Source organism: Ursus americanus, chromosome 18 (assembly GCF_024610735.1).
Source record: "Ursus americanus isolate L20-20 chromosome 18, mUrsAme1.1.p, whole genome shotgun sequence".
In the NCBI taxonomy this organism is placed as follows: domain Eukaryota; kingdom Metazoa; phylum Chordata; class Mammalia; order Carnivora; family Ursidae; genus Ursus; species Ursus americanus.
Window position 1 is genome coordinate 33171218 of NC_142144.1, and position 27934 is coordinate 33199151.

The 27934-nt window shown below is 37.3% G+C and overlaps 1 protein-coding gene across 1 annotated transcript in view; it reads right to left on the reverse strand.

The window, feature by feature from the left end:
- The window catches only part of DCAF10 (DDB1 and CUL4 associated factor 10), a 43663-nt gene extending 21510 nt beyond the window's left edge, over nucleotides 1-22153 (reverse strand). Inside the window, exons 1-3 of the mRNA XM_045780218.2 lie at nucleotides 21517-22153; nucleotides 11072-11185; nucleotides 59-256 (exon numbers count right to left, since the gene is read on the reverse strand). Of these exons, the coding sequence (XP_045636174.2) occupies nucleotides 59-256; nucleotides 11072-11185; nucleotides 21517-22067 (863 nt within the window). The 5' untranslated portion in view covers nucleotides 22068-22153. The remainder of the gene's footprint in view (nucleotides 1-58; nucleotides 257-11071; nucleotides 11186-21516) is intronic.
- Between the last annotated feature and the right edge of the window lie 5781 nt (nucleotides 22154-27934).

A 27934-nucleotide genomic window follows, 5' to 3' on the forward strand; every position in this document is an offset into this window, starting at 1 on the left:
ATCTTTAAGAATAAATTTTTGTTGTTCACAATCCTAACATGGTCTCCTATTCACAAACCTGTTGGTGTCCCAAATAATGACATTTCCATCAAATCCTGATGTTACTAAGAGTCTTGTATTAGTATCATATTCGATGTTCTTCACCCAGCTAGTGTGACCATGTAAAGTGCATACTTTGGTGTTCAGTTTTCTCAGATCCCAGAGTGCTATTGTAGTGTCATCAGAGCAGGTAGCAAACAGCCGGTTATCAAGAAATCTACAAAGCAGAAAAGAAAAACTGGTTTATTTAATCTCTTGTTAAAGAAAACTTGAGAAACAGTTTCTATATTACCTAATCAAGAAAACAAAAAAGGACTACAAACTGACTGTATGAACCCAGTGATACAGATATCAAATAAATAGTAAGCATAATTCACATAATCACAGGGAAGGACACTATGATTTAATGAGGACCACAATGTAATTTTATCCATTTGCTTTTAATTATTGATTTTTATTTGGAACTGGATATAGGGGTGGATGTTTGGAGAACAATGCTAGAGAGAAAGAAGAACTTTAGAATCTGTATAGGAAACACAAACGGTGAGAGACAATTTAATAGAAGACAGAGAAGATTTTGAAGACTTGATTGCAGAGGGAGATATGTTAAGCATAAAGGGTTCATAATTATGAGAAATATTTACTCTGCTACAAGTAATGTCTTTATATTTAGAACACATTCACATATAAAAATCGCTAATAAAATGCCATATTTTTAATCTATTACTTCAAAGGCATTCTCCCAAATAATCATACTTAGCAATATTTTATTAGGACCAGTTAGGATTACAAAATACACCAATAAAATACTCTATAATTCAGACTTTTAATTATTTTACACTACTTTCTCAATCCTTCGTAAGAATATATTTTATACAAATACTTAAAAAATAACAAACCTACCAATCACACTTGAATTTCTTTTATTTCTTTTTCCACACTTGGATTTCTACCTAATTCAACATTAGGATGCTTTCTCTAACATATGCTGTTATATATCACTTCCTAATCTCTTACAGAGAGAAGAAATGAATTCTGGAACTTCTTCTGAGATAAATTGTACTGAATTATTTTTTTATCAGAAATCAACCTCAGTATCCATAAATACCATAACAACCTTCCTAAAACTTAACAGTTTTAAAATTCTAGGCTGTTGTACAAGCTGTTTCTACTACTTGAAACCGGCTTCCCCCTACCCCTCGACCTAACACTTCCTTTCTTTTTATTATTCAGCTTTCATCCCCTCCAGGAAGACTTCCTTCTCTATCCAGCCTGGGGTAGATTTACCAATCTTCTAATCTCCCAAAGTACTCTACACTTCTATCATAACAAGATACAGTGTAAGGAATAACTTCATAAGGCTATAAACTCCTTGAAGACAGGAGGAACTGTCTGCATAGTTCATTGTTAGATCTGTAGTACCCAACACACACAGTGCCAGGCACATAATAAGCATCCACAAATATTTATTATGCATGAATGAGATAGGAGTTCACTGCCTAGTGGAGAAGAAATTACAAATACATAATTGTACAAAATAATTGCGTGGAATAAGCAAAGAATAGGGTGGTCAGGAAAGACTTCATGGTGATGTCCTTTGAACTGATTTTAAAAGATGAGGCAGGCACTCCCTAAGTGACCAAGGGATAAGCAAAGGTACAGAGGAATGTAAGGGGATGGTCTACTCTGAGAGGCAACAGTAGTCAGGAGGACTGTGTGTTGAAAAGTAGAGACAAGAGGAGACTATATCATGGATTTATTCTATAGTGATTCCCAGTAACTTTTTTTTTTTAAACGTCTTTGCATTTTTTTTAAAAGATTTTATTTATTTGAGAAAGACAGTGATCAAGAGAGAGCACAAGTTGGGGGAGGGTCAGAGGCAGAGGGCGAAGCAGACTCCCTACTGACCAAAGAGCCGGACGTGAGACTCAATCCCAAGACCCTGGGATCATGACCTGAGCCAAAGGCAGATGCTTAACTAAGTCACCCAGGCATCCCTGAAAATATTTTTTAAATGGAATAAAGTCCACTATAAAAATAACCACTATTGATAGTTAGCCTAATTCTTATATTTCAATAATAAATGTCATGTCATAAATATTTTACCATGTTATTAAAGATTTATTGACAGTCACTCTTAATGGCTGAATAGATTCACTGTATGAATGAACCATATCTTTTTTCTTTTTTAGTTTAAAAAAGCAATTTGTTAGTTTAACAAGCAATTGGATGTTTATATTGCTTCCGATTTTTTACTATGGTTTACACTAAAACCATAAAATGGTTTTATTTAGTGTAAAAATTTATGCAGTGTTAAAAAGTTTACACTAAAAAACACTATGATGAACAACCTAACAGCTAAATATTAATCACATTCCTAGTTATTTTTCTAAGTACATTCCCAGAAAAATGTATTGCTAAGTAAAAAGGGATTTAAAAAAATGTAAGGCTTTTGATACATACAGCCAAACTCTCCTCAAAAGAACATACCAATATGTAGTTCTACCAGCAGTTAGGAATGTCCACTTCTCCAAACCTTGTCACACAGATATTTTTTAATTCTGCTAAGTGCCAGGGGGAAAAAAATCTTAAGTTGAAACTTCTATTTTTAGTAAAGTTGAACATTTTTCATATTAATTAGAAGATTATTTTCTCTTGTGAATCGCTATTCATGTTCCTTGCTGATCTTCCTACTGCTATATTATTTTTATTGGAGTTATAAATTCTCTTTATATTAAAGATAATATACCTCAGTTTTTCAAAGACAGAATGTTGAAAAAAAAGTATGCTGAATATATTTTCCACATATACTTTTATCTTATTATATCAAAATTTTAATTATTATATTGTCAAGTCCATTTTTTCCCCTATGGTTTTATCTTTACTGATTAGGCTTTTTAAAGTCAAAGTATTTTAATGACTTCCTGACAGGAATTAAACAACTGAAAAAAAACACACAATGACAAAGGCTACTGGAAAGTCAAACTTTTAAAATAAACTGATCATCAAAATAGAGCATCTTCTTACATTTAAAAAATTTAGGGAAAAAATAAGATATTTTATTTAGTCTACAGAAATTACTTAATCCACATATGGATTCAAAACCCCAGTGGCATTATACCACCTTAGGCCACAGTGGTCCACTCTGAAGGCTTTAGGCAAGAGAATGGCATGATTAGTTAAGAGTTTCAAAAAGATTTCTGAGGTAGCTAGTTTCCAAAACTCTAGGATTTTCATAAAAAATAAAATGAAGTGGGGGATCAGTTTTAAAATTTTTGTCAATAAGACCACTGAAAAATTACCATTGTTGCATGGAAAATATTTTAATACCACTAATGTACAAAGAATATAATCTTGGAATAAAAGCTAGTAATTCAAATTGAATAAATTTACCTTAATGAAAAATTCAACACTTTGACTTTAGTCTTCTCATTTTGCCTAAAAGCTTTACCTGTTTAAAATCTTGGTATTGAAAAATCATTGTAGAAAACTAAGAATGTAGATTAGGAGACCAGTGAAAGTACCCACAATTCTTATCCTAAAGCAAGCAGATGCAGAGAATGTAAAGTGTTAGACAAATCCTTGGAGATCTGGCTCAATCTTCTCAAATTAAAACTCAGTCTAGCTTAATAAGTTAATAATTGTAAAGTGTTTTTAACTCAATAGTCTCTAATAAACAGGAGATACTCCATACATACTGAAATCTATGAGTTTATGAATTATAAAACTGTTCCTTATGTTCCCATCAAACCCCAAAATATGACTATAATAGTCCTGGATAAACTGGACATCTGGATAAATCGAAGTCTTCATTATCAGAGGATAACTGGTGAAGGATAACAGCAATCAAAAAGAATTTCCTTAAAACAGGTACCAACATTTCATTGTACAATGGAAAGAAAGTGTTGTCTTTGTCTAAAAACTAAAAGTCATAAAAATGTTTAACATTTATTTTACATTTATGTAACTATATGCAAATTCTTAGAATAAGAATAAATTAAATGTTTGGGTTTTTCTGCATAAATCTTTCCAATGAAATTATGACAGCAAAATATAATACCCTTACTTCATATTTGAGTTTTGTACTATAATTTAAGAAGAAAGTCTTATAAAAAGTCTACATAACCTTCAAGGGCCTTTCCTTAGTCCCATAAGATAGTCACATAATTCTCTGATCTATCATGTCCTCATTTCTGTCATTTCCTTTTCTTTAATTGATAACTAGTCTAACTCCATCAGATCCTTATTTGCCAATGATTTTATATGTAACTGACAAGTTTTCTAATATCATTCTCGCGGTTTTGTGAAATTCTACATCCTTTGCAAGATAAGAAACTTCATGTTACCAGTGATGAGCACTGCATTTACATTATAGTGTTTGAAATATACCAATCAGGAAAAGACCAACAAAGACAGTGGGAGGGAAAAGTAGATCCTGGAATATTTAAATAGGCACTGATTTTTTAACTGCCATACCGCTAAATGAATATTCTTATGATAATCTCAACTGCCCTTGTAAACTCATACCTAGGGGGACCTTGATTATTAAATGGACTCTTAAATCCATATACAAAACCCTCATAACTTGAGAAGTAAATGTGTATAATGGGCTTAAGAATTTAAATTACGTATTTTCCCTTACTTTCCCTAAGTATGAAGCAACAGAAAATACTCCTCACTACTATCAATATTTTTATTTTACAAGATAAGCAAACCTTAAAAACTAAGAAATGAACTAGAAGACGTTACTAAGCATGTGTAAAATCACTACCTAGGAAATGCATGCCCACATCTCTGAACAGTCAGTGAGGTGGTCTAATTGAACTGAGCATGAATGCCAGCTCTATCACTTGCTACATATTAAAGATATTGGGCAAATCTCTTTATCTGAGCTGCAATTTCTTCATTTCTTAAAATGGGTTCAATATCTGTTTCACATCAGGATACTCTGAGAACTAACATTGTGTGAAAAGTGCTTCACAGAAGGTTTGGCACATGGTAGGCACTCAAAAAAATGGAAGTTAATATTATTAATAAGTAACGCACACTTAAGCTCATGCCAGAGGACCCCTCAGATCCTCACGCAAAACTCTTAAGTGATATGTACTTCTAAAAAAGCTTCAAAACCTGGTTTTCTAACCAACAGATAAGCAAATTCAAATTTGTAGGTGTGGGGTACTAAAGCAGACACACTGATAGCAGCAAATGAGAGCTGACATTGATAAAGAACAAATTCTAACAGCAGATTAGTCAGAGATCATTCTGAGTAGGGGCGAACAACTCAACACATCTTTTCTTTTTGAGGTAAGAAAAATTTTAAATTGTAAAATATTAAAAACATAGAGAAAACTAGGAAGAATATAAAAAAAATCTGTGATATCCACCACCCAGCTTTATCAAATTTGAACATTTTGTTATCTTTCAGATTCTTCTGAACATTACAAACACAACTGAAGCACCCTGAATATCCCTCCCCAATCCCATTCCCCTCCCTCCCTCTCCAGAGGGAACCACTATCCAAAATTTGTTTGTCACTCCCCATGCAAGTTTTTAATACCATGAGATCCTAAGTATGTATCCATAAACAATGTATAGATTTGTTTTGCATTCAATTTATTCCATGAATATTTAATTAGCACCCGGTATGTGCTAGGCACAGTTCTAGGTGCTGGGAAAAGAGCAGAGAACAAATAGACAAATACATGCCCTCATCAAACTTATGTTTGTATATTTTCAGACTTTATATAAATGGTATCACACTGTATAGCACATTCTATGATTTGCTTTTCTGGCTCAACCTTGAATTTCTGAGATGTATCTCAGATGCCTCTAGTTCATTTATTTTAACTGATGTATAGTATTCCATTGTACAAGTATACTGGAATTTATCTTCCTCTTGATGGAGATTTGATTCCAACTTGTATTACTAATGATGCTATAATGAACCTTCTTTACACATCTCCTTATTTACATGTGCTTTAATTTCTTAAAAAATCTGTTTGATCTTCCATTTTACCAGATATTGCTGAATTGCTCTTCAAAATAATTTTACTAATTATACTCCATCAATGTCCAAGAGTTTCTACTTCTCAACATCTTTGCCAATACTACTTCTTCACTGTTTATTTTTATTTGCATTTTCATGATAACTAGGAAGCTTGAAAATTTTTCCATATTTATTGCTCATTTTAGCTTCTCTTACATGATTCTCTGCCTATTTTGCTCCAGGGTAATTGTCTTACATATTCTGCATACTAATCCTTCTCTGGCTATATGCACTGAAAATATCTTCTCCCACCCACCTATAGCTTATCTTTTCACACTGTTATGTCTTTGGTTAGAATGAAGTTTTCAATTTTAATGCAGTTGAACTTAGCAATCCTTTAATGACCTGTGCTTTTTGTATCTTAAAAAATCCTTTCTCATACTTAGAACATAAATATAGTCTATATCTCTTCTAAAGCTTTAAAGGTTTGCTTTCATAATTGGGTCTTTAACTTGCAGTTTCTTCATATATATAACCAATACTCTCTTTTCCATTTTCCCCGCCACTGATTTGTTACACCCCTGCAGTCATATATCAAATTTCCATATATGCATGGGTCTGTTTCTGGAAGGTCTACTCCATTTCATTAGGCACTTGATCTATCCCTGCCCTAAGACTGCGTTTGATATCTGGAAGACTACCATCTTAGTCTCCTTCAAAATTGTCTGATATTCTTGGCACTTCGCTGTTTAATATGAATTTTTAAGTCAAGTTAAAAAAAAAACCCTGTTGGTATTTTGATTAAAACTGCACTAAATTTATAGAGTAATTTGGAAAGAACTGACTTCTTTATGATACTGAGTTTTCTTCCCCAGAGAAGATTTGCATTTGTTTTTGCAGGTACCTGGCAGTACTATCAACCTGGATCCAATTTAAAATTGCTGGCTAGATGGTTTTGGAACATATGGTAGTGTGAATTTGGGCCCCACACATGCATGAAGACTGACTTGCGGTTAGACATTCACTGAGGAGATTTTCTGACACCCCTCTACTCACAGTCTACATGAACAGGTGGTATGTTTCTGTAAGTATACCTCTTGCGAGTCCCAGCCTTATGCAGAGTTTTCTACTAGACTCCTCATCTTCAACTGGCCATAGAATTAACTCTCCTGTCCACTGTAACTCCTTATACATATTAAAGAGAAGCTCAAGGTCACCTGCATTTGGCAGACGCCTCCAGGGTAAAAGCCAGCTGAATACCTGTATACCTGTTTATTTCTTTGCATTCTAGCATCTACTTCATTTTTGGCCCTAGAATTCCTTTCTTTCTTATCAGCTCAACTATACATTTAAAAAATATATTTTAAAAATCTTATCCTGCATTTCTATTTTTAGTAGAAAGGTGTCCAAGATATTTTAAAATCTTCTATAGCTTAATTTTTATCTATTTGATTTACTAGTTTGGGATGGAAGTGTACTAAAATCTCTCACTATGATTATAGACTTGTAATTCCTTATCTGCTTTGTTTTTGTTTTTTTAAATATACAAATTTCAAATCATATATAAAAGTTCATCATTATTATATGTTCTTAGTTGATTTTTCCTTTTATTAATATGTACTGTTGCACTTTACCCTTATTAAAACCTTTAGTCTTCTATCTGTCCAATAATGATAATCTACATTAGTTTTCTTTTCCTATTTTTGGGCAGTTTTAGTTTTGTATCTCAATAATGAATATATAGATGATTTTGATTTTTATTCAAATTGCTGCCTCTGTGTGTTTTAATAAAGATCAATTCATTTATACTTACTGTGAACTACTCATACACTGGGTCTATTTCTATTTCCTGTTTTCTACTATCATCCCTTTCCTTTGTTTATTTTGTTACTTTTTTAAGCTTTCCCGTCTTCCACCAAACTGATCATGTTTTCAATATTCCCTCTCCCAACACTTCTGCTGCTTTGGAAGCTAGCTATACACTGTATGTCTACTATTTTAGCTACCTTTAATTTAGCATTTTTTTCATTGTATATATTTAATTATATATTGTTCTGAAAGAGTCTGAAATTACTTAATATTTCTATCTTCTTCCTGAACGTGACACAAACCTTATCATATTACACACAACCTATCTGTTGTTACTGTCTAAAGAGACACTGTCCGGTTTGGTAGCCATTAGCTATATGCGGCTTTTCAATCCTTGATATGTGGCCAGTTTGAACTGGGTTGTGCTCTAAGAGTAAAATACTGGATTTTGAAAATTTAACATTAAAAAATGAAACTGAAGTATCTCAATAAATTTTTTAATGATTACATGTTGAAATGATAATATTTTAGTCCTACTGGGATAAATAAAACACTACTAAAAATTAATTTCATGTTTTTTCCTTTTTAATGTTACTACCAGAAAATAAATCTAGACTTTAGTTTTAACTTTGTTTTAAATGTACTCCCCCCAAAGATCTAAATTATTATCTTTGTGCTATTAATAATTAATAACATTTATCATTTCACCTAATTAAATTCTTCATTATGGGATAACAGTTAATCTGGGTATGATATGGCACTGGGCATTATTTTCCCTTAGTAGCTAAGATACTACTTCATAATCTCCTAGAATCAACTGTTGCTGATGAGAAACCTTCTGTTATAATGTTGAATTATACCTCTGTAGGTAATCTGGCTTCTAACTTTGGTGGCTTTTAAGATTTTCTCTTTAGCTCTGATATTCTAGAGTTTTACTACAACCTGTCTAAATGCAGATTTACCTTTATTTAACCTACCCAACATTCTAGAGTTTACTTTTGATTCAAGGATTCAGGATCTTCTTTAGTGCTAAAAATTCTCCACCTTTGTCTTCAAAAATTAATTCTCCATCAATCTCTGCATCTTCTTTTTCTTTAATTCTTATTACATATACACTGGAGTCTCTCAATTAATCCTCTATATCTTTTAAGTACTCTTAGTATTTTTGAACCCATTAATTCTCTCACCAGTGGTATAAAAGGATAAAATTTATTCCATCTTCAAAGTTTTTTATATACTAAGTACATTTTTAATTTCTAAGAGTTGTAGTTGGTTCTTTTCCACATTAACCTGCTCTTGTTTCATCTCTTTTGTTTCATAATTTTGAGTTCTCTTTAAATGGAAAGTATCAGTTAACTTATTTCTTTGAGCATCCTAAAAATGCTTAAAGTTTCTTCCAATCAATGGAATACTATGCAGCCGTTAAAAAGAATAAGATCATCCCATGGGTACCAATATGGAATGATCTCTAAATATGTCATTAAATGGAAAAGCCAAGGTTATTTGTGTGTGTAGAATGCTACCATTTATATAAAAGTGTACGTATGTGTGTGTGTATATGCTTGTACATGCATAGACTATCTCGAAAGGATAGCAAGAAATTGGTAATAGTGGTTGCCTCTGGGGAGGGGAACTGGGTGGCTAGGGGACAGAGGTGGGAGATAGACTTACTTTTCACTGTTTACCCTTTTGTACCTTTGAATTTTGTACCACGTGCATGTATTACCTAGTCAAAAAAAAATAAATAATTTATTTTTAAAAATAAAGTCTTTGTTGGACTACTCCATAAAATTAATTTCATCCAGAAAATATGCTTGTTTTAGTTGCTGAATTTGTTATGATACTAATATTAGAAGTCTTCATGAGTTTTAGAATTTTGGTTATAGGCTTATTTTAAGTAAGAAAGATTATTAATTATTTTTTCCTCTCTTTCCTATTTAATGGTTTTATAATTGCCCCCACTTGGATTTCTGAACCCGTACTCCACATAATATTAGGCCTTATAATGACATTAAGGCCTTCAGTTTCATGATGATATTGGAGCTATCACACATAAACATTCAATCACTGCCTCAGTAATCGCTTCATTCAATTCCTGGCCATGAGGTTGTGTCTTAATCAGCCAAAACCCATGGCCTGAGGTAGTGAATAGCTTTTTCCTTTTTTCAGCCTTTCACAAATGGGACAGGCATTCTAGCCAATGCATTGTGTAGTAATTCTGGTTCTGGTTCATGCCTCATATGAAGCACTTTAGTAGTTTTGATTCTTGACAGGAACTAAAACTACTACATGTCAGTACCAGACTCAGTGGGCTTGTGGTTTCAGCCCTATAACAGCTTGTGTCTGTGTTCCATTTCTGGCCCACAAAAACGTTTATGTTCTTTTAAAGCCTGGCTATATCTTTTGTGCTATTTAATCTATTGTTCTATGAGTTTGGAGCATAGAGGTTATATCAAAACTCAGTATTCACTGTGACTAGAAGTAATTTCCCCATTTCTTTTTTTTGAACATTAAAAGTATTCAGTATGAAAGGAATATAATCTTATTACATAATGTTAAGAGAACAGAAAATTACTCATAATCCATTCATTCTAGCACATCCCATGTTAGCACTGAAAAATATTTCCTTATCTTCTGCATCATGTCATATTTGTAATAATTTTTATCTTGATTTTAACATATATTGTCCCAAGCATTTGTCCATGTTGATATGTAGTCCCTGTGACCATCATTTTAATGACTGCATATTAATCCACCAAGCTGTTCAACTGTTATTTACTTCCCACATTATTGAGAATTTAAGGTGCTTCCAACATGCTTTTAGAAAGAGGTTCTCTGTGCATATGTGTTCTTTCCCCTCAACAGTTTGGATTTGGGGGATGGGGGTGAGAGAGGCTTAGCATTGGGACTGCCATAATTCTACACAGATCATTAGCCCAAAGACATGGTAGGACTATCATAATACATGGCTGAGGTTCATAATGATGACCCTGATATATGAAGAGAAAAGGTAAAATCATATGTAAGTAAAAAATGCTTTTTCAGAAAGATTCTAATCCAAAATGGTTAATAGCAAGTTTTGTAATTAAAGGGATAAGTTTCATAAGGGATAAAATTCACAAATCACAAATGCATATCTAGCACTGTTGGACAAGACATTACAAATTTTCATTAACTTCCAAATTAGAATATTTTGTGTCACACTAATAAACTTCACTATTTCACTAAAATACTAACCTGATATTATTTACACAGTCTTCATGAGCTTCAGAAAGTGTTTTTATGTGCTTTGAAGATATAGGGTCAAAAAGCAGAACTTCAGTCTGTTCACAAGCAACAGTCAGCACTGACCTGAAAGCAAAGGACACATTTCCCTTTAGTTTTCTAGCATTCTCTTATTATTGATATTCACTTATTTATAATTACACAAACTATAATGAATAACTTCTTTTGCCCATGTTAGAAGCAAATAGTTACAAGATTGAGACTATCTGTTCTTGGCAATAGTTGGAAATAGTACCTCAAACATTATGGTGGAGCATAAACTAGTACAGCTTAGGTTTGGAGAGTACCCACATCTATCAAACTTTTAAATGTGTGTACCTTTTGACTCAGCAATTTTTTTCTGGGAATTTAATCTAAAGAAATAATCATTTATAAATACAAAGAAGCATATATAAAGATATACCTCACCATAATGAGAAAGTGAAAGTAACCTAAATGTACATGAAAGGAATGACTGATTATATAAGCCATGGTATGTAATACCTTGCAATATGGTACAACATTTAAAAAGATAGGGATAGTTTCATACGGATACTAAAGAACTCCAATACTTTTTTTTTTTTTTTTTTTTTTTGAGAGAGAGAACATATGTGAGAGAGAGCTGGGGGTGGGGTTGGGGAGGAGCAGAGGAAGAGGGAGAGAGAGAGTCCCAAGCATGCTCCATGCTCAGTGTGGAGCCCAATGCAGGGCTCAATCTCATGACCCTGGGCAGAAAGCAAGAGTCAGATGCCTAACCAACTGAGCTGCCCTGGCACCCCCCAAAACATATTATTAAATGAGAAAAGCTGGTTGTAAAAAAAAAAAAAATAGATGAGGCAACTTAGGAAAAAAAGTCATATATGACAAAATTATGTATTTCTTTATCAATATCTATTAAAATATACTGAAAAAGGTTTGGCATATATCCTACCAAACCACTTAGATATACTCAAACTTAATCTTTTCCTTTATGGTTTTTAGTACTGTCTCTTGTTTCAGCCCTTTCCTATTACAAAGTTATATTATTATAAACCTTTATAAGCCCCATTTTGATTTCTGAAAATCAACTGTCTTTTATTTACTTTTTTTTTTTTTAATTTTATTTACTAGTTTTTTGTGGGCACTGCTCTTTCAGATTCAGATCTAGCAAATGAAATCCTGAATCTTGGAAACTGCAGGCCTTCCCAATTTATAGTTCCAATAACAAATGGAATTTGTACATTTAAGATGAAAATGAGACGGAATTTAAAAAAAATTTTTTTAAGTAATCTCTATACCCAAAGTGTGGCTCGAACTCACAACCCTAAGATCAAGCAAGAGTCACATGCTCTACCAACTGAGCCAGCCAGGTGCCCCAAGACAGAATTTTAAATAGCCAAGAGTTTCTGTTCAGAACAAACTTCTTAGATAAAGTAGGAGAGGGGAAAAATCTAAATTGAAGTATTTTCCATATTTAGTAGTCATGAAATTGTCCTTTAAAGGGTGTCTGCTCTGCATAAACCCTTTTTTGAAATATCTGGACTTCAAAAATTAAATATCTGAAGGATTTTTGTGCTAGTTGATCAGCATGAGTAAAAATGTTCAAATTAATATCTGTAATTTTAGAAGATAAACATACAGCCGTTTCTTTGTTTCTCCCAAGAGTCATGGGATGAACTTTACTCCTTTTTATGCATAAAAGTAAATGAATCAGCGGTGCCGGTGGCTCAGTCAGTTAAGTGTCCAGCTCTTGTTTTCGACTCAGGGTTGTGAAATTAAGTCCCACAGCAGGAGGAGCAGGCTCCTCTGTGCTGGGCCTGGAGCCTGCTTCAGATTCTCTCTCTCCCTCTGCCCCTCCCTCACCACCCTCTACTCTCTCCCTCTCTAAAACAATCAAACAAAAAAGGTAAATGAATTGGCGATTCTGGGAGAGTCTTAATCTTAAACATTGTAAATAAGAGATTTATAAAACTGATAGTCACTGCTTTGTTTTAATAAAATCTATTTTGGTACATGGACTGATTTGTAAATTTTTTAAAAATGAGTATCATTTGTCCCAATATCAAAGCCTATATTTTTCTCATTGGTTTGAAATGTGATCTTTACCATATATGTTTTTGGATTCTATCCTATTCTATGCAACACCGCCATACTATTTTAATTTCTAAAAGGTTTTATATATGCAAAGCAAGATGAACATTGCTTTATGAACTTTTTTTGGGGGAGGGCTAATATTATGCTTTCTCAATGTTTTCTGAACATGTTGGGCAGGGGGCAGCTAATATTATGCCTTGACTTCCAAATGAAATTTAGATATGGCATGTCAGATCCTACTGAAAAATCTTGTTAGTATTTTTACTGGGATGCACTGACTTTGCAAATTAATTCGGTAGAATTTATATCATTCAATATTGAATCATCCCATCAGTAGCATGTCTACCTTCTCACATATTCGACATTTTCTCAGCAAGAGTATCTTAGCAATTCTTGGACCTTTGAACATCCTTATACATTTCGAAACAACTTATCAAGTTATGTACACACACTCACATACAAATCCAGCTACTGATTTTGAGACTATAATAAATCTATAGAAGAGTTTGCATAAAGAGCCTCTGGGTGGCTTAGTGGGTTAAGTGTCTGACCCTGGCTCAGGTCCTGATCCGAGGACACTGAGATCAAGCCCAACTGAGGTTCCCTGCTCAGTGGGGAGTCTGTTTGTTCCAGTCCCTCTCCTTCTTCCCTCTGCCCATCCCCCTGCTTGTGCTCTCTTGGTCTGTCTCTCAAATAAATAAATAAAATCTTTTTTAAAAAAGTTTGCATAGAATTGAGATCATTACAATACAAAATCTTTCAATCTATGTACATAGTGTATTTCCATTTACCATGGAGATTTTCTCCAGCTGGGTCATGCCTATCTTCGTAGATTTATTCCTGGGTATCTGACACTTTTTCAATGCTTTTGTAAATGTCCTTTTTAAAATTTTGCTTTGTTTGTTGTTGGGTGTACGAAGTGCAATTGATTTTAACATTATCCATCAATCTTGCTATTGTAATAATTTATCTGTAGGTTATTTTAGGTTTTCTTTGTCAATAATCATATCATATACAAACAAATGCTTTGTTCTTTAATACGTTTTTTGTTACTACACTGGCTAGGACTTTCAGCATAATGTTAAATAGAAATGTTAGTATTAGCAGGCACTCCTCTCATTCCTGATTTTCAAGAATACATTCACCATTTCATCATTAAGTACAATGTTTGCTGTGGAGTTTGTTTTGTTTTTCTTTTTTGGGAGGTAGTTTCCTATTATTGGATTAAGGAAGTTCTACTTCAAATTTGCTGGGTTTTTTCATTAACATATTTTCATTTGCATACAACAGTTTTCCAACATTTATTGAAATTACCCTATATTTTTCCAATATGTTAATGTAGCGATTTGCATTATTTTATTTTCTACACTTTTCATTTCTACCACATTGCTTAATTCAGTCAGCTAAAATGGTGGGCTCACATTTCTGGCTTCTCTCCTTTTGTAGATCTTGGCCCTGCAATTTACTCACTGCCTTAATTCTCCAATCTCGTCAAACGTAAGCTTTTTATACCTTACATTAAATATATTATGTTTTTTCTAGCTTTTCTAATTATTCTGTTGAAGGGTTGGTCCAAACCACCTACTTAACTACTTTGGGAAAGCTACAATCTCTACCTCTTGCATCTGAAGTTATGTCCCCTTTTCATTCTGAATATTGTTTACTTGAGGATTCTTTTTTTTTTTTTCCCTAAGATTTTATGTATTGAGAGAGAGTGCATGTGCAAGTGGGGAGCAGTGCAGAGGGGGAGAGACAAGCAGATTCAGCACCGAGAGAGCCTGAGGTGGGACTTGATTCCCCACAACCCCGAGATCATGACCTGAGCCAAAATCGAGAGTTGGACACTCAACTGACTGAGTCACCCAGGTACCCTGGGGATTCTCTTGATCAATATGTTTTTCATTTTTGTCCTTTCAAAGACAAAATTTTCTCTGTTGAGTATTTTTATTGAAATTCAACTCTTTGTTACTATATTTCCTTCCTTCTGCTTTCTTCAGACTTACTTTGCTATTATTTATAGACAGCTTCACTATTCTTCTATTTCTTGAGACGGATATTTAGCTCATTAATTTTCCTCGTCTTCCTTTCCAGTTTATTAATGACTATAATTTTCCTAGTAAGTACTGTTTTACTTATATCCTAGAAGTTTTGAGACATATGGTACTTTCATTATCATTTAGTGTTAAATATTTCTAATTTCCATTATCATTTCTTATTTGGCCCATATGTTATTTGTAAATGTTTCTCAACTTCAAAACACATGAGGTTTTTCTAGCTATCTTTTTGTTAATTCATTTCAAATGATCACATTGTACTGAGAAACTGTACTTCCATGATAACCTTTTGAAATGTGGCCATTTAAGTGAAAATTTTGTAACTCTTCCATTTTGTTTGAAAAAAAAGGCAAGCAGGAGATAGCTATTACATATAGTCAAGTGTGATATTTAAAAATGTTTAACATTCAATAGTAATATAAATTAACACATGAATAAAAATTTTAAAACACTTTCAAAATAAACTAACCTACAGATTATGTACGCCAAGGGATAGTTCTAATTAAGTTGCTCGTCAACTTAGTTTCCATTGTTTATTAATTTTGGAAATAGTAGTCATAATCTTTTCTTTGACTCAGATGACCTTGTCTGCACCATGAACAGACATAGGTAATTGCATAAAGCGCCTCCAAGAATGTCCACATTAATTGGTAGTCAGTAAGTAACTTGGAGTCTTCGTAAGTAAAAAAATTATTCAACATCAATAATATTGTTCATGGAGCTAAATCCTCTTTTTAGCTTTTGCTGAAGTAAGTATAATTAAAATTTTTTAGCACTTATAATGCTTGTTAATTTTGCATATTAAATATGTATTCAATTATATTAATAATTAAGCCACAAAAATAATCTGTTGATTCATCACGTTTAATTATATCAGACCTAATCCTTCAGCCCAGATGAGAAGTCATGTAATACAGCAGTTAAGAGCATAAGCCAGGGTACAAATCCTTTGTGTTTAATGACCTTTCTGTTCTGTTTCCTCAACTAAATGTTCCTGGTACTGAGATTTATGTTGGTGGTAATTTTCATTAATAAAATGAGTGTTGGCACACCTGGGTGGCTCAGTCCGTTAAGCATCTGCCTTGGGTTCAGGTCATAATCCCAGGGTCCTGGGATCGAGTCCTCCATCAGGCTCCTTGCTCAGTGGGGAGCCTGCTTCTCCCTCTGCCTGTTGCTCCCCCTGCTTGTGCTCTCTCTGACAAATAAATAAATAAAAATCTTAAAAAATAAAATGAGTATTACTGTACCCATGATGGGCAGGTATTTAGTGGGTTTTAGCAAACTTATCCCACTAAATAATGGTGAAACTCAATAGGAATGATAAAATTAGGGATCTCCATCTCCATCCCAGGAGTGAGGACATCCATAAATCATCCCTCTAGGCCCCACTTATCTGCTGTGGATTCTATTGTCATGGGAGTGCACATTATGCCAAGAGATTAATATGTTTGGTGCCAGCAGTAGTGTTATTACTTTCATCTGACTGCCTGTTCATCTCTCTGGATCTCCCCAGAGGCTGCAGTTCTCACAAATGACTATATGAGAATGACCAGGAGTGTGCCTGTGAAAGGCAGGCAGCCCCACACTAAGGGAAACCAAATGGTCACTGGACATTTGCCTAAATTTTTGTGGTGGGGAGGGTGTCTAGCATGGATAGGGAACAATTAGCACTGATGCTGTAGCTGTCAAGTAAGATGTTTGTTAGCAGCTTGCAGTGCCAGCTCTTAACTCTGTAGTTGTTATATAACCTCTGGGAGGTTCCATGGAAGACACTCAACGTGCTTGGAGCAGTAACCACTATGGACATTTATCAGTATTTTAACAACTGGTACAGCTGAACTAATGTGTACTAGCTGAGTATCAGGCCTGAATGCAGTATACTGCCCTTCAGAGCAAGACTTTAAGTGATGTTGTTTTTATCTTGTTTTGTGTCTGCCTGATTGAGGCATACTGTAATGTACGTTAAAATCTTCCTCTATGATAAATTTGTCTGTTTTCTCCTTGAACTTATCAGCTTTTGATACATATATTTAAATCTAAAAAACCCATTCAAGTTCAAAACTGTTCTATCTTCCACGTGAATTAAACTTTTACCAGCATGAAGTAACCTATCTCTAAATATTTTTGCCTTAAAGCCTAGTTTGTACATTAATATAGCTCACCAGCTCTTGTTTAGAATGTGTTTGATATATTATTGTCTATCCTATTGAACATTTATTACTATTTTATTATAATTAGTAATATTTGAACTTATTTTCAGCCATTCTTTGTGCTTTTTATTTATTATACCTTTTCTACTTTTTTTCTTTCCCTTTCTTCTCTTGGAATATTTTTTTCTTGTTCCATTATTTTTTCCTCTAGTAGGGTGGAGATAATATATTCTTTCTCATCTTTTAGTCTTGCAAATTTTAATATGCAAACATTAAAACCTACAGTTAATATGTCAAATTCTACCTGAAGAAAACAAATTTAGAACATCCCTTCATAATTTATTATTTTCTTCAATTTTAGTTCCATCTTTGTTAATTGCAAAAGACAAAACCAAAATTAGATCTAGTTTCACATACATATTTCCCACTTTCTTTATTCTTTCTACCATCTCAGACCTTCCAGTTGAAACCTCTTCTCTCCGAATGTAGAATTCCATTATTGAAGGTCTGGTGGCAAACCCACTGGGCTTTGCTTGTGTATGTATTTATTTCATCTTCAATCTTGACAAAAATGAAGAACCCATCTTTGATGCGTGTAGACATCTAGACTGGCAGTTTTCTTCCCAGCATACTGAAAATAATTACTTTCCTCTGATTTGCACTATTATTGATGACTAATTGGCTATCACTCTCATAATTACCCCTTTTAAGATCTTTTTTTCTCTAGCTTTTAAGATTTTAATATTTGTTGTTCTGGAGTCACTGTATGTCTAGAAAGGATTCTTGCTTGGGGTCTACTGGGCATCTTAAATCATGGTCTAGTGACTTTCTTCAGTTCTTCAAGTTCTCAGCTACTATCTCTTCAAAAAAAAAATTTTTTTTGTGCCCCATTATCTACCTCATTTTCTTCAGGAGCTGACCAAATATATAGTATGCCTTTTCTCTCTATGCTCCATGTCACTAAACCTCCTTCATATTTTCAATCTCTGCATCTTTCTTGTCTCCATTCTAGATAACTTCTTCATTTCTATTTTCTAATACACTACTTCTCTCTACAGCAGTGCCTAATGTGTTTTCATAAAGGACAGCCTGACAAAGTCCCACATATTCTTATCTATTAACATCAAATTTCATTTTTCAAAATGTTATCAGGAGGTAATACACTTATTTTGAGAAAGCTGTTACTGTAATATATTTTTGGAATTCTTTAGTAATGACCTCTACTCCATATATCCTTTTATTTCTTTTTTAGTGCCAAATTTTTTCTAGTCTGGTCTCTATTAAATTCATAATTTTTTTAAAAGATTTTATTTATTTATTTGACAGAGAGAGAGAGACAGCCAGTGAGAGAGGGAACACAAGCAGGGGGAGTGGGAGAGGAAGAAGCAGGCTCCCAGCGGAGCCTGATACGGGGCTTGATCCCAGAACGCTGGGATCACGCCCTGAGCTGAAGGCAGACACTTAATGACTGAGCCACCCAGGCGCCCCCAAATTCGTAATTTTAATTCTTACCTTCTGTGTCACCTCTCCTTCTCTGTACTGAGAAGTCCTTATAAATGACAGTGATAATGGTACCCAGTAAGCTGATTTAACCCATATAACTGAAGGATATAAGAAATTATCTCATTTAACACAGACGTCTTTTTCCTATAAAATTAAGTCCTACAAAAATCTGGAGCATATTATATGTAGTAAGAATAATAAAAAATTGTAACACTTAACTATTTTCACCTCTCACTTTGACATAGATGAAAAAGAACGGCAATGTGCAATGTTGGCAAAAGTATGGGGAGACAGGTACTTTCATATGTGTGTGATAGGAATGAGAATTAGTAAAATCCTCAAAGAGGGCAATTTAATAATAGGTATCCAGAATCTTCATAACCTTTCACTCATTCTAGAGAATTATCATGAGGACATAAATCTAAAAATTTTGTTTATAGAGGTTTTATTTAAACTAATGAAAAATGTTAAATAACGTAAAAATACACTAACATTTAGGTAATTCACAATATATTGTATGAAAAAAAGCAGGCAACAAAATAATATGATTCCATGTTTACATTAAAATAAACATATGCAGGGGTGCCTGGCTGGGTCAGTTGGAAGAGCATGTGACTTGATCTCAGGATCATGAGTTTGAGCCCCACACTGGGTGTAGAGATTACTTAAAAAATAAATAAAAACCTTTAAAATATGAATAAATAAATAAATAAAATAAACATACACACAAAAAAAAATTCCTTGGATAGCCATTCAATCTCTGGGATTATAAGTGATGTTTAGCTTCTTTTTGCTCATTTTTTGCCAAGGTTTTCTAGAATCAGTATATATCAATTGCAAATTAAACATTATTGAATTATTATTACTATTATTTACATTATTGAACTATTTTAAGTACCAGAGTACCTAACTACTTTTTACAAAAATGTTTGTAGGGGACAATATTGTCCGGATTCAAACAGAACTATCAGTAATATATTCCTCATTCTAATAGCACTGGCAATGGGAATTCCTTCTTCAAAACTCATTCTACCCCTCTCACCAAGTACCTAAAATCTCACTTCCGAAGAGTGGAAACAGCTATTTCTGAAAGCCTGACAGAATAAGTAGGAGGGTGGGAGGAGAGGAGTTGGGGTATGGAGAAGAAAGGAGCCGAATGTTTATGAGGAACAGATTCTTGGTATTTGGGGGAAGCTTTAGGAACAGGGCTTTGTTGGCTTTGTTGGAGAGAGGACTGGGGAGGGCAGGTTACATAAATAAACTTCAGTAGTTTCTCCTCTCTTACCTGCATTCAGGTGCACATTCATTGCTACAGGTTCCACGCAACTGCTATAAGTAGAAACCCCAAAGAGCCTAGCACCAAGTATAATTAGGAAGATGCATATGCATCAGTGAAATTGAATATGATGTATCTCCTCACCATGATTCCAGATTCTGCTACTTTCCTCCTTTCTCAGCATATTTTAGGCTTTTCTTTAGCAAAATATTTTGCTTTGTTAAGTCATCATTTTTCAGCTTCTCTAACATGACATAGTGGCCCTTCAACCATAGGTCCTTTGATATACCATTTCCTCCATCTGAAATACTTCTATCCCCTCCCCCACCCTATCTTGGTTAATTCATCTTCTCATTTTTTCTGTTCTTGGTTAAATGTAATTTCTTCAGGGAAACCTCAAACACCCTAGTGTACAACCGGTTCCTTCAAGCCTTTATCTCAATTTATAAATATACATTATGAAATATCTAGTATGGTTATTGATACCTAGTTGAACCAATTAAGTCCCAAGCTTAATAAGAGTGGTGCCTTTAGCCGGTTTTGCACCCCACTGCAACCTCCGCATCTGTAACATAGGAAGTGCTTAACAAATACCTGCGGAATGAGGGAATGAATAAACAAGTAAGCAAATGACCAGAATCCAAAGGCCTTGATCAGGTAAGAGTTATATTATATAACTATGTCTTCTCAGGGTAGAACTGTGTGTACATTTTTTCCCTTTGTTGTTGAACTTGTTCGTGTACTCACCAAAGCTTTAAAAATACATATTTTGAAAATTCCCCATAAAGCAAAATAAACCGAGACCAAACATGAAATATTTACTCTGTCAGGAAAAAGGCTGGACACCCCTGACAGAAGCACGTAGTCTAGCCTGGGGAGTTCACAAATGCCCCACATCATAAGACACCTCTGTGCCGTGTCTTAGTGTCCTTCAGGAGCAACGGAACGCACACCTGTCGACCCTCAAGGCAAGTCAGGCGCAGAATACATGCAGGCTCCCTACCCTTGCCAGAAGCTTCGGTGAGAAAACCCGAGCCTGCGATGACAAGGAAAGAATGAGTACTTGCTCAAAATGTATTTGCCGGGCACGTACCGCGTACCAGAGAGCCCCAGCTCCGGCCTGGCTCCGGCAGCCGTGCCGGGCGGCGGGCCCGAGGCACTGCTGCTTCACAGAGCTCCGCGTCCCGGGTGCACAAATGGGCCCCGGGCCTGCCTAGCTCCAAGGGCCGGGCCGGGAGCTCCAACAGCCACAGAGCGCTGCAGAAAGTGCCGGGGTGCCGGCAGCCCCCAGCCCGGGCCGCCGCCCACGGGCAGCAGAGGCAGGCGGAGGCGGGCACCCGCCCTCCGAGGGGCCGCGCTTACCCGTCGGGCGAGTACTCGAGGTTGAAGACCGCGCCGTGGGTGCGGGTGCTGAGGTACACCGAGTCCGCGGGATGGATGGAACCATAGAGGTTAGTCATGGTGCGGAAATTGTCCCGCGCCGGGTCCACGAACAGCCCGCGGCCCAGGCTGCGCTCTCTCAGCCACCCGAACAGCCGGGCGCCGGGGCCGCCCAGGCCGGCGCCGAGGCCGTGGCGGCCCCGGCTCCCGGCCCTGCAGTCTGGCCCGGGTCGCCGGCGCGGCGGGGAGGGCGGTGACGGCTCTCCCTGGGCGGAAGAGGCTGAGGAGTCCAAAGCTCCGGGCGGCCCGAGCTCCCCGGCGCGCGCGGCCAGGGGCAGCGAGGGGGCGCCGGGGCGGCGAGGGCTCCGGGAGGGCGACGGGGGAGGGGCTGCGTCAGCCCGGGGCTGCGGCGGCGCGGGCGGGGAGGGGAGCGGCCCGGCGGCTGTCGCCTGCCCCGCACGGGGTGCCGGCTCTTCAGCCCCAGTTCCGGCCGTCCCATCCCCTTCGGGACTACCGGGCCCGAAGGTAAACATGACCAACGCACCCGCCCCCCACGCCCGGCCGCAGCCCCGCCGGCCTTCACCTCAGCGCTCCCGCTCCAGCCGCCACTTCCGGCGTGCGACCGCCTAACCCCGCCGGCTGGGAAACACGCGCCGCCCTTGGCCACCATCCGCTGGGGACCGCGAAAGCGGGGACACCGCCCACGGCGGGTGCTTTATCCCGGAGGGACCGTGGTCCGCAACGTTGTCAATTGTGTTTGAGCGCAAGTGAGAATACCCAAGGCCCGGGCAGCATGGGGCAGTGGTAGCATCAGGGCACCCCTGCGACAGTCGGTAGTTGTTAGTCCTCGTGACTGTGTGCCTGGGGCTGAGTGGGCCTGAATAAAGGGGTGGACTATGATTATGTACTGTTATCCCCAATTTAGGCTAAGGTCACAAGGGGAAGAAATTACCGTATTATACGCAGGTCCCACGTAGTAAGTGGCACGGGGTACTGCCTACCCCAGACTGGGAGTCTAAGGACTCAGGTTCACTATTATGCTAAAAGCCAAGGCCTGGGGCAACTGGGTGGTTCAATCAGTTAGGTGTGGGACTCTTGATTTCAGCTGAAGTCAATTTCAGGGTGGTGAGATAGAGCCCCTCCCTGGGCCCTGGGCTCAGCAGGGAGTCGGTTTTAGATTCTCTCTCGGCCCCTACTCGGCCCTACCCCCGCCCCAGGCTCGCGAGCGCGCGCTCTCTCTCTCAAATAAGTAAAAAATCTTTAAATAAATAAATAGATAGATAGATAGATAGATAGATAGATAGATAGATAGATAGATAGATAGCAAAAATAAAGCCCAGGTCTATTGGTGCCCCCTGAATATCTGCCCAACAGGTCAAGATTTCATCAAGGTTAAAGTTGTCTTCTCAGGAAGGAGCATATATCCAGCAGGAGTCAGCGAGTGGAGCTGGAGACCTTACAAGCACCAGAGCCCAAGGTCAAATCCTGCTTATATGTGCCAGGCAAGGCACGGAGGGCATGACAGATGCAAGGCCTTCACCATTGCTGTTAAAGATCAATATATAGAACTCGTTTGTAAAAAACACTTAACAGGAACTGGGGTGGTTCTTGGGAAGGGAAAGAGTCTTCAATAAAGGAAAGCTTAAGGTATAATGAAAGGTAGATACAAGAACTGACAACTCTTCTAGGCCTTGATCAAGAGCTATGTTGTAGAAAGTCCACATTTGATAACTGAGGATAAACCTGGAGGATCTTTGCAGCAGGAGCTATCCTGTGAGGACATATCTGAAGGATCTCTATAGTAAGGGAATGAGATTCAGAGGACTGAACATTCAGTAGGTCCTCACACCAGGAAAGTTAGTAGTTCAGCTCTCTTGTCCATGAGCTGCTTGAAAATAGGGCAAGAAGCAAGCATCCTGAGTTCAGAGATCAGGCAGCCATTCCTCTGGAGATATTCTCCATGCTGCTCCCACAAAGCAGAAGGGGTACAGGTCTAATTTGTAATTAAACAATGTCCCTTAAAGACCCCCAACTTCTGGCTGCAACAAATACTTAATAGAGGCCCTCTGCTTTACCCCTAAGTTATAGCCAATGGCTAAAATTTTATGGTCTATAAAACACTGACCATTCACCAATATTACTAATTTTTAATAGGTAAAATAAAACAATTTTAAAAGGTTACATATTCCAAGGTATTTAAGATACATGATTTCAACAGATAAACACAGGCTCTGCAATGAAAGTTTGTGCTGCCTCAAGATAATCAGACTTCACAGTTCAGGCAATTCAAAATTAACACAGTATAGTCCCCAAACTGATTAAGAAATGTTCACTAACAATTTAAAGAATCTAGAGAAGCCAAATGGGAAGAAAAATATTTTGTAGGTTTGCATGTACCTCTCTATTAGATAATGAGAATGATTCTTGAGAAAATAACCAAAAAAGGCAGTAGCAGCTGTAACACAGAAAAAGACATTCAGTAATGCCAAGGGTTTTTTGCTTTCTTATGCTTTTATTTAAAACGTAAGTCCTCACTTATCAAATATTTTTTGCTAAACGCTAAAATAATAAATTGCATAAGGACTAAAATTCTATTGAGATGATCATGATTTTACAACCCATCAGTAAAATAAATAAATAAATAAATAAATAAATAAATAAATAAATAAAATAATCTACTGGAAGTTCACTGAGAAGGCACTAAAGGTAGATTAACTGTGACTGCTCCTATTTACCCACTGCCTTTGAGTCTTTAAATAAAACCATGTCACGTTAACAAGGAACTGACTGCAAATCACAGTCTATATAGACCAATTTCTATGTAACACTATTATTGTGTGCTAAAAAATTTTCAATTTCAACAGCTCAACTTCACAGATATCAGTTCATCAGAAAAGCATCCTCTGAACTTCTTTGCCCTGATGTTCCTTTTAGATCACAACACAAGGAAACAATTGGCAAACATTTCCCCTAGGCCCAGGTATCACATGTCCCTGGATCCCCCCCACACTTTAGGATCTATCTCACTGAGGAGACAGGGAGCAAATTCATTTACTTTCTTCCCTATCCAATGACTAGATGTTCTTAAAAAATTACTTCCCAAGTAATGCAGTGTGCCTGAAATATAAGCAATGACCTTTCTGTTTAGGCTTTTATACTTTGGGAGCAGCAGCAGATTGACTCCTGATGTCTTTGACGTCATTGGTTTTGCCCATCAAACAGAAATCTTTGTTGGGAACCAGACTGACAAAATGAGCAAGGCAGTTGGACGTGGCAAAAAAAAGCTGAAATGACAGCGATATTCCAAGCATCTTCTTGATTGAAGTCATGCATCTCTAGCTTTTTGAAATAGTCATCTGTTACATCATGAGCTCGGGAAATAGCAAGTGCAAACTCCAGCATTGCCTTTTCCCAAGCAGGAAGATTAGACTTTCTCCAGTTCACACAGACCTGCAAGAAAACAGTCAAAAGCAGTATCTCTGTTCATCACAATATAGCTGATAAAACAAAAGGTTTAGCAAAATGAAAAAAACCCAAGGTTAGAATAAAGGGGCAAAATCAGGACAAAATAAACTTTCCAATGGACTATAAACCTGAAACTCTGGCTGAGCCCCACTTCTGCCAAGGAGTCTTCTTTGCTCACTCAACTACAAGCACGTCTTGCTCTTCTAAATACTTATGGCACCAAAAATCTCAGAACCAAGAACTAAGGGACTCTAAGTACATAAGGACCCCAAATCCAAACTTCTTCTTCTGAGTAAAGAGAAGCTCAGATAATTATCCCTTTGTCCCCAATTAATCCCAAATGAGACACAATATTTGCAAAATTAATAGCTGACACTTAGCAATTACTCTGGGCTAAGAATGTGCTCAATGCTTCATATTATCTTATTTCTTATAAAAATCGTAGGAAGTAGTATTTTTATTATTGCCCCCATTTTATTGGCAAAGAAACCAAAGCTCAGAGAGGTCAAGCGACTTCCCCAAGGCCATACATTTGGAAAGTGGCAGAGCTGGGATGTGAATCCAAGTGTATCTGCTTCCAAAGACTATACTTACAATCATTACCCTTGCTCAAGCAAAATACTGAAAACTACTAAACACCTAAAAATAGAAGAACAGTTCAGGAAACCATGGTGTGACAGCATACACTATGGCCACCAGGGAAGCAATGCCTAGAGAATGATCTTGGATGAACAAAGATCTGGCAACTAGCAGGAGGCTCTCAGCACAGCAAAGGTGAGAGGAGGTACCTGTCCTGAAGGGTGGCAAAAGGGGCCCTTCAGGAACAGTTTGCACGGTCTCCACTCAGGTGGCATCAGGAGAGTAAGCTGGGGGGTAGGAAGACCGATGACCCTCAACCTCAGGAATAAATGCAGAGAACGGATGTTTCTGTTCCCCAGCCCAGATCGGGGATTTCACTGTAGGGATCAGCAGGACTTTGTAAGGTTGGTGACAAATCCGTGTTTGCTGTGTCTTTACCCTTAATCCATTTCTCTGGGAAGAATTACCATGACCTCTGACACCCAAAGGGCCTGACTTTGGATGAAGGAGATAGTAGGCTGATGGCTGGGGGACTGAGACCCATTTCACAACCAGTCTTGGTGGGAAAGAGAAGACGGAGGCAGTTCTAGAAATGAGCAGACAGGTGTAGGCTTGGGGCCAGAAGGAAGAAATAAAAGAAATAAAATAAAAAGAAAAGAAAACCTAAGAAACTGGTTTGGGCCGATTATGAATAATTAGTAGCTAAAGTCACACTGGCAAATGCAAGTAATATAATGTAGCAGAAAAGAGTGCAAGCTTTGAAAATGGGACTGAACCTCAAGGATAAAATGGTTATTAATAAGGCTCAACTTAGAGGGAAAGCTGTATGCATTTGAGAGAATATATGCCATGTACCCAGGATCAGGTGTGGCACAAAGCTGCTGTTCAGCTAACCCCTAGTCCCAAACATCTTGTACACACAGAAGCATGTGGGCATAGTGATGGGAATGGGAGGGAACTCAAGCAATGGGAAGAGCTGCAGAGGGAGAGGGAGGTGTTCCCTGCACCATGTAGCGGCTTGGACCTTTCCCTTTCCTTAGGTATGAAGAAAACCTGAAATTGGCACAGGGGAGGTGGGCACCAACCTGGTCAGAAAGCACTGGGTTCTTCGAGTAGACCCTGTACTGGGCACTGTGGACAACCATGCTGTATGGGCACCTGTTGGCCAGGCTGGTCACCACAATGGTGAGTTCCTTGGCAGCTCTGCGGAGCTGGCCTACGGAGGAAGAGGAGAGGAGACCTGTCCATAAGCCTTGGATAGCAGCTCAGAAGAACCTCAGAAGACAAGTTCAGCCATACGTTAGCAACAGAGGTGCCTACCTTCTCACCTATCCCTTCATTATGCATTCATTCCCAGTCTCTTGCTACCAACTACCCTATTTTATTTTCTTCATAATACTTAACACTTCTGAAGTTAACCTATTCTTTTATTGTTTAGTTGTTCGTTCTTTTCTCCTCTCTAAAATGTCTCCTCTCTAGAAATTTCTCCTCTCTAGAAATTTTTCTGACTTGTTCAGCATCATATCCCCAGAGGAGTGCCTGACATACAGTGGTTGCTCAGAAAATAGGTATTGAATATATTACTAAAGTTAAAGTTCCAGAAACATTTTCGGAGGCCCATCAGGTACTAGACTAACACTTTCAAAAGAGGAGGGAAAAGAGACTTCCTAACCTCAGAGGACATACTACACAGCGTTGGGAGAGGCAGGAGAGGAAGGATTTCATTTTGGAACCTGGTACCATTCTGAGAACTTTACATATGTAATCTTATTTCAACCTTGTACCAGCACTGCAGAGTGGGTGTTAATACCATTTTATGGGGCTCCTGGGTGGCTCAGTCGGTTAAGCTCTGCCTTCAGCTCAGGTCACGATCCCAGGGTTCTAGGACTGAGTCCCATATCAGGCTCCCTGCTCAGTGGGGGAGCCTGCTTCTCCCTCTCCCCTCGCCCCCTCCCCCTGCTCCTTCTCTCTGTCTTTCAAATAAATAAATACATAAATAAATAAAATCTTTTTAAAAAAAATACCATTTTACTAGTGAGGAATCCAAGGCTTTGAGACATCTAAGTACTTTGTTCACATGCATCACCTATGGCACAACTCAGATGTGAACACGAGATCTGTCTCTTCCCACCAGGACAGAGAAGCTGTGGAAGCTGTGGAAAGGTAAGGCAGACAGCACTCTGGATGCCACTGGAAAAGGATAAAGGATGCTGTGGGAGGTCATGGGAGGAAGAGTCCGTTTTAAGTAAAGGCAGGTGAGATGAACTTTGAAGGAAAAATCAGATTCACAAAGCATGGACAGGAGAAAAGGCATCTCAGGGGCATAGCAGAGGGTGAACAACAAAGGTAAAGAGTG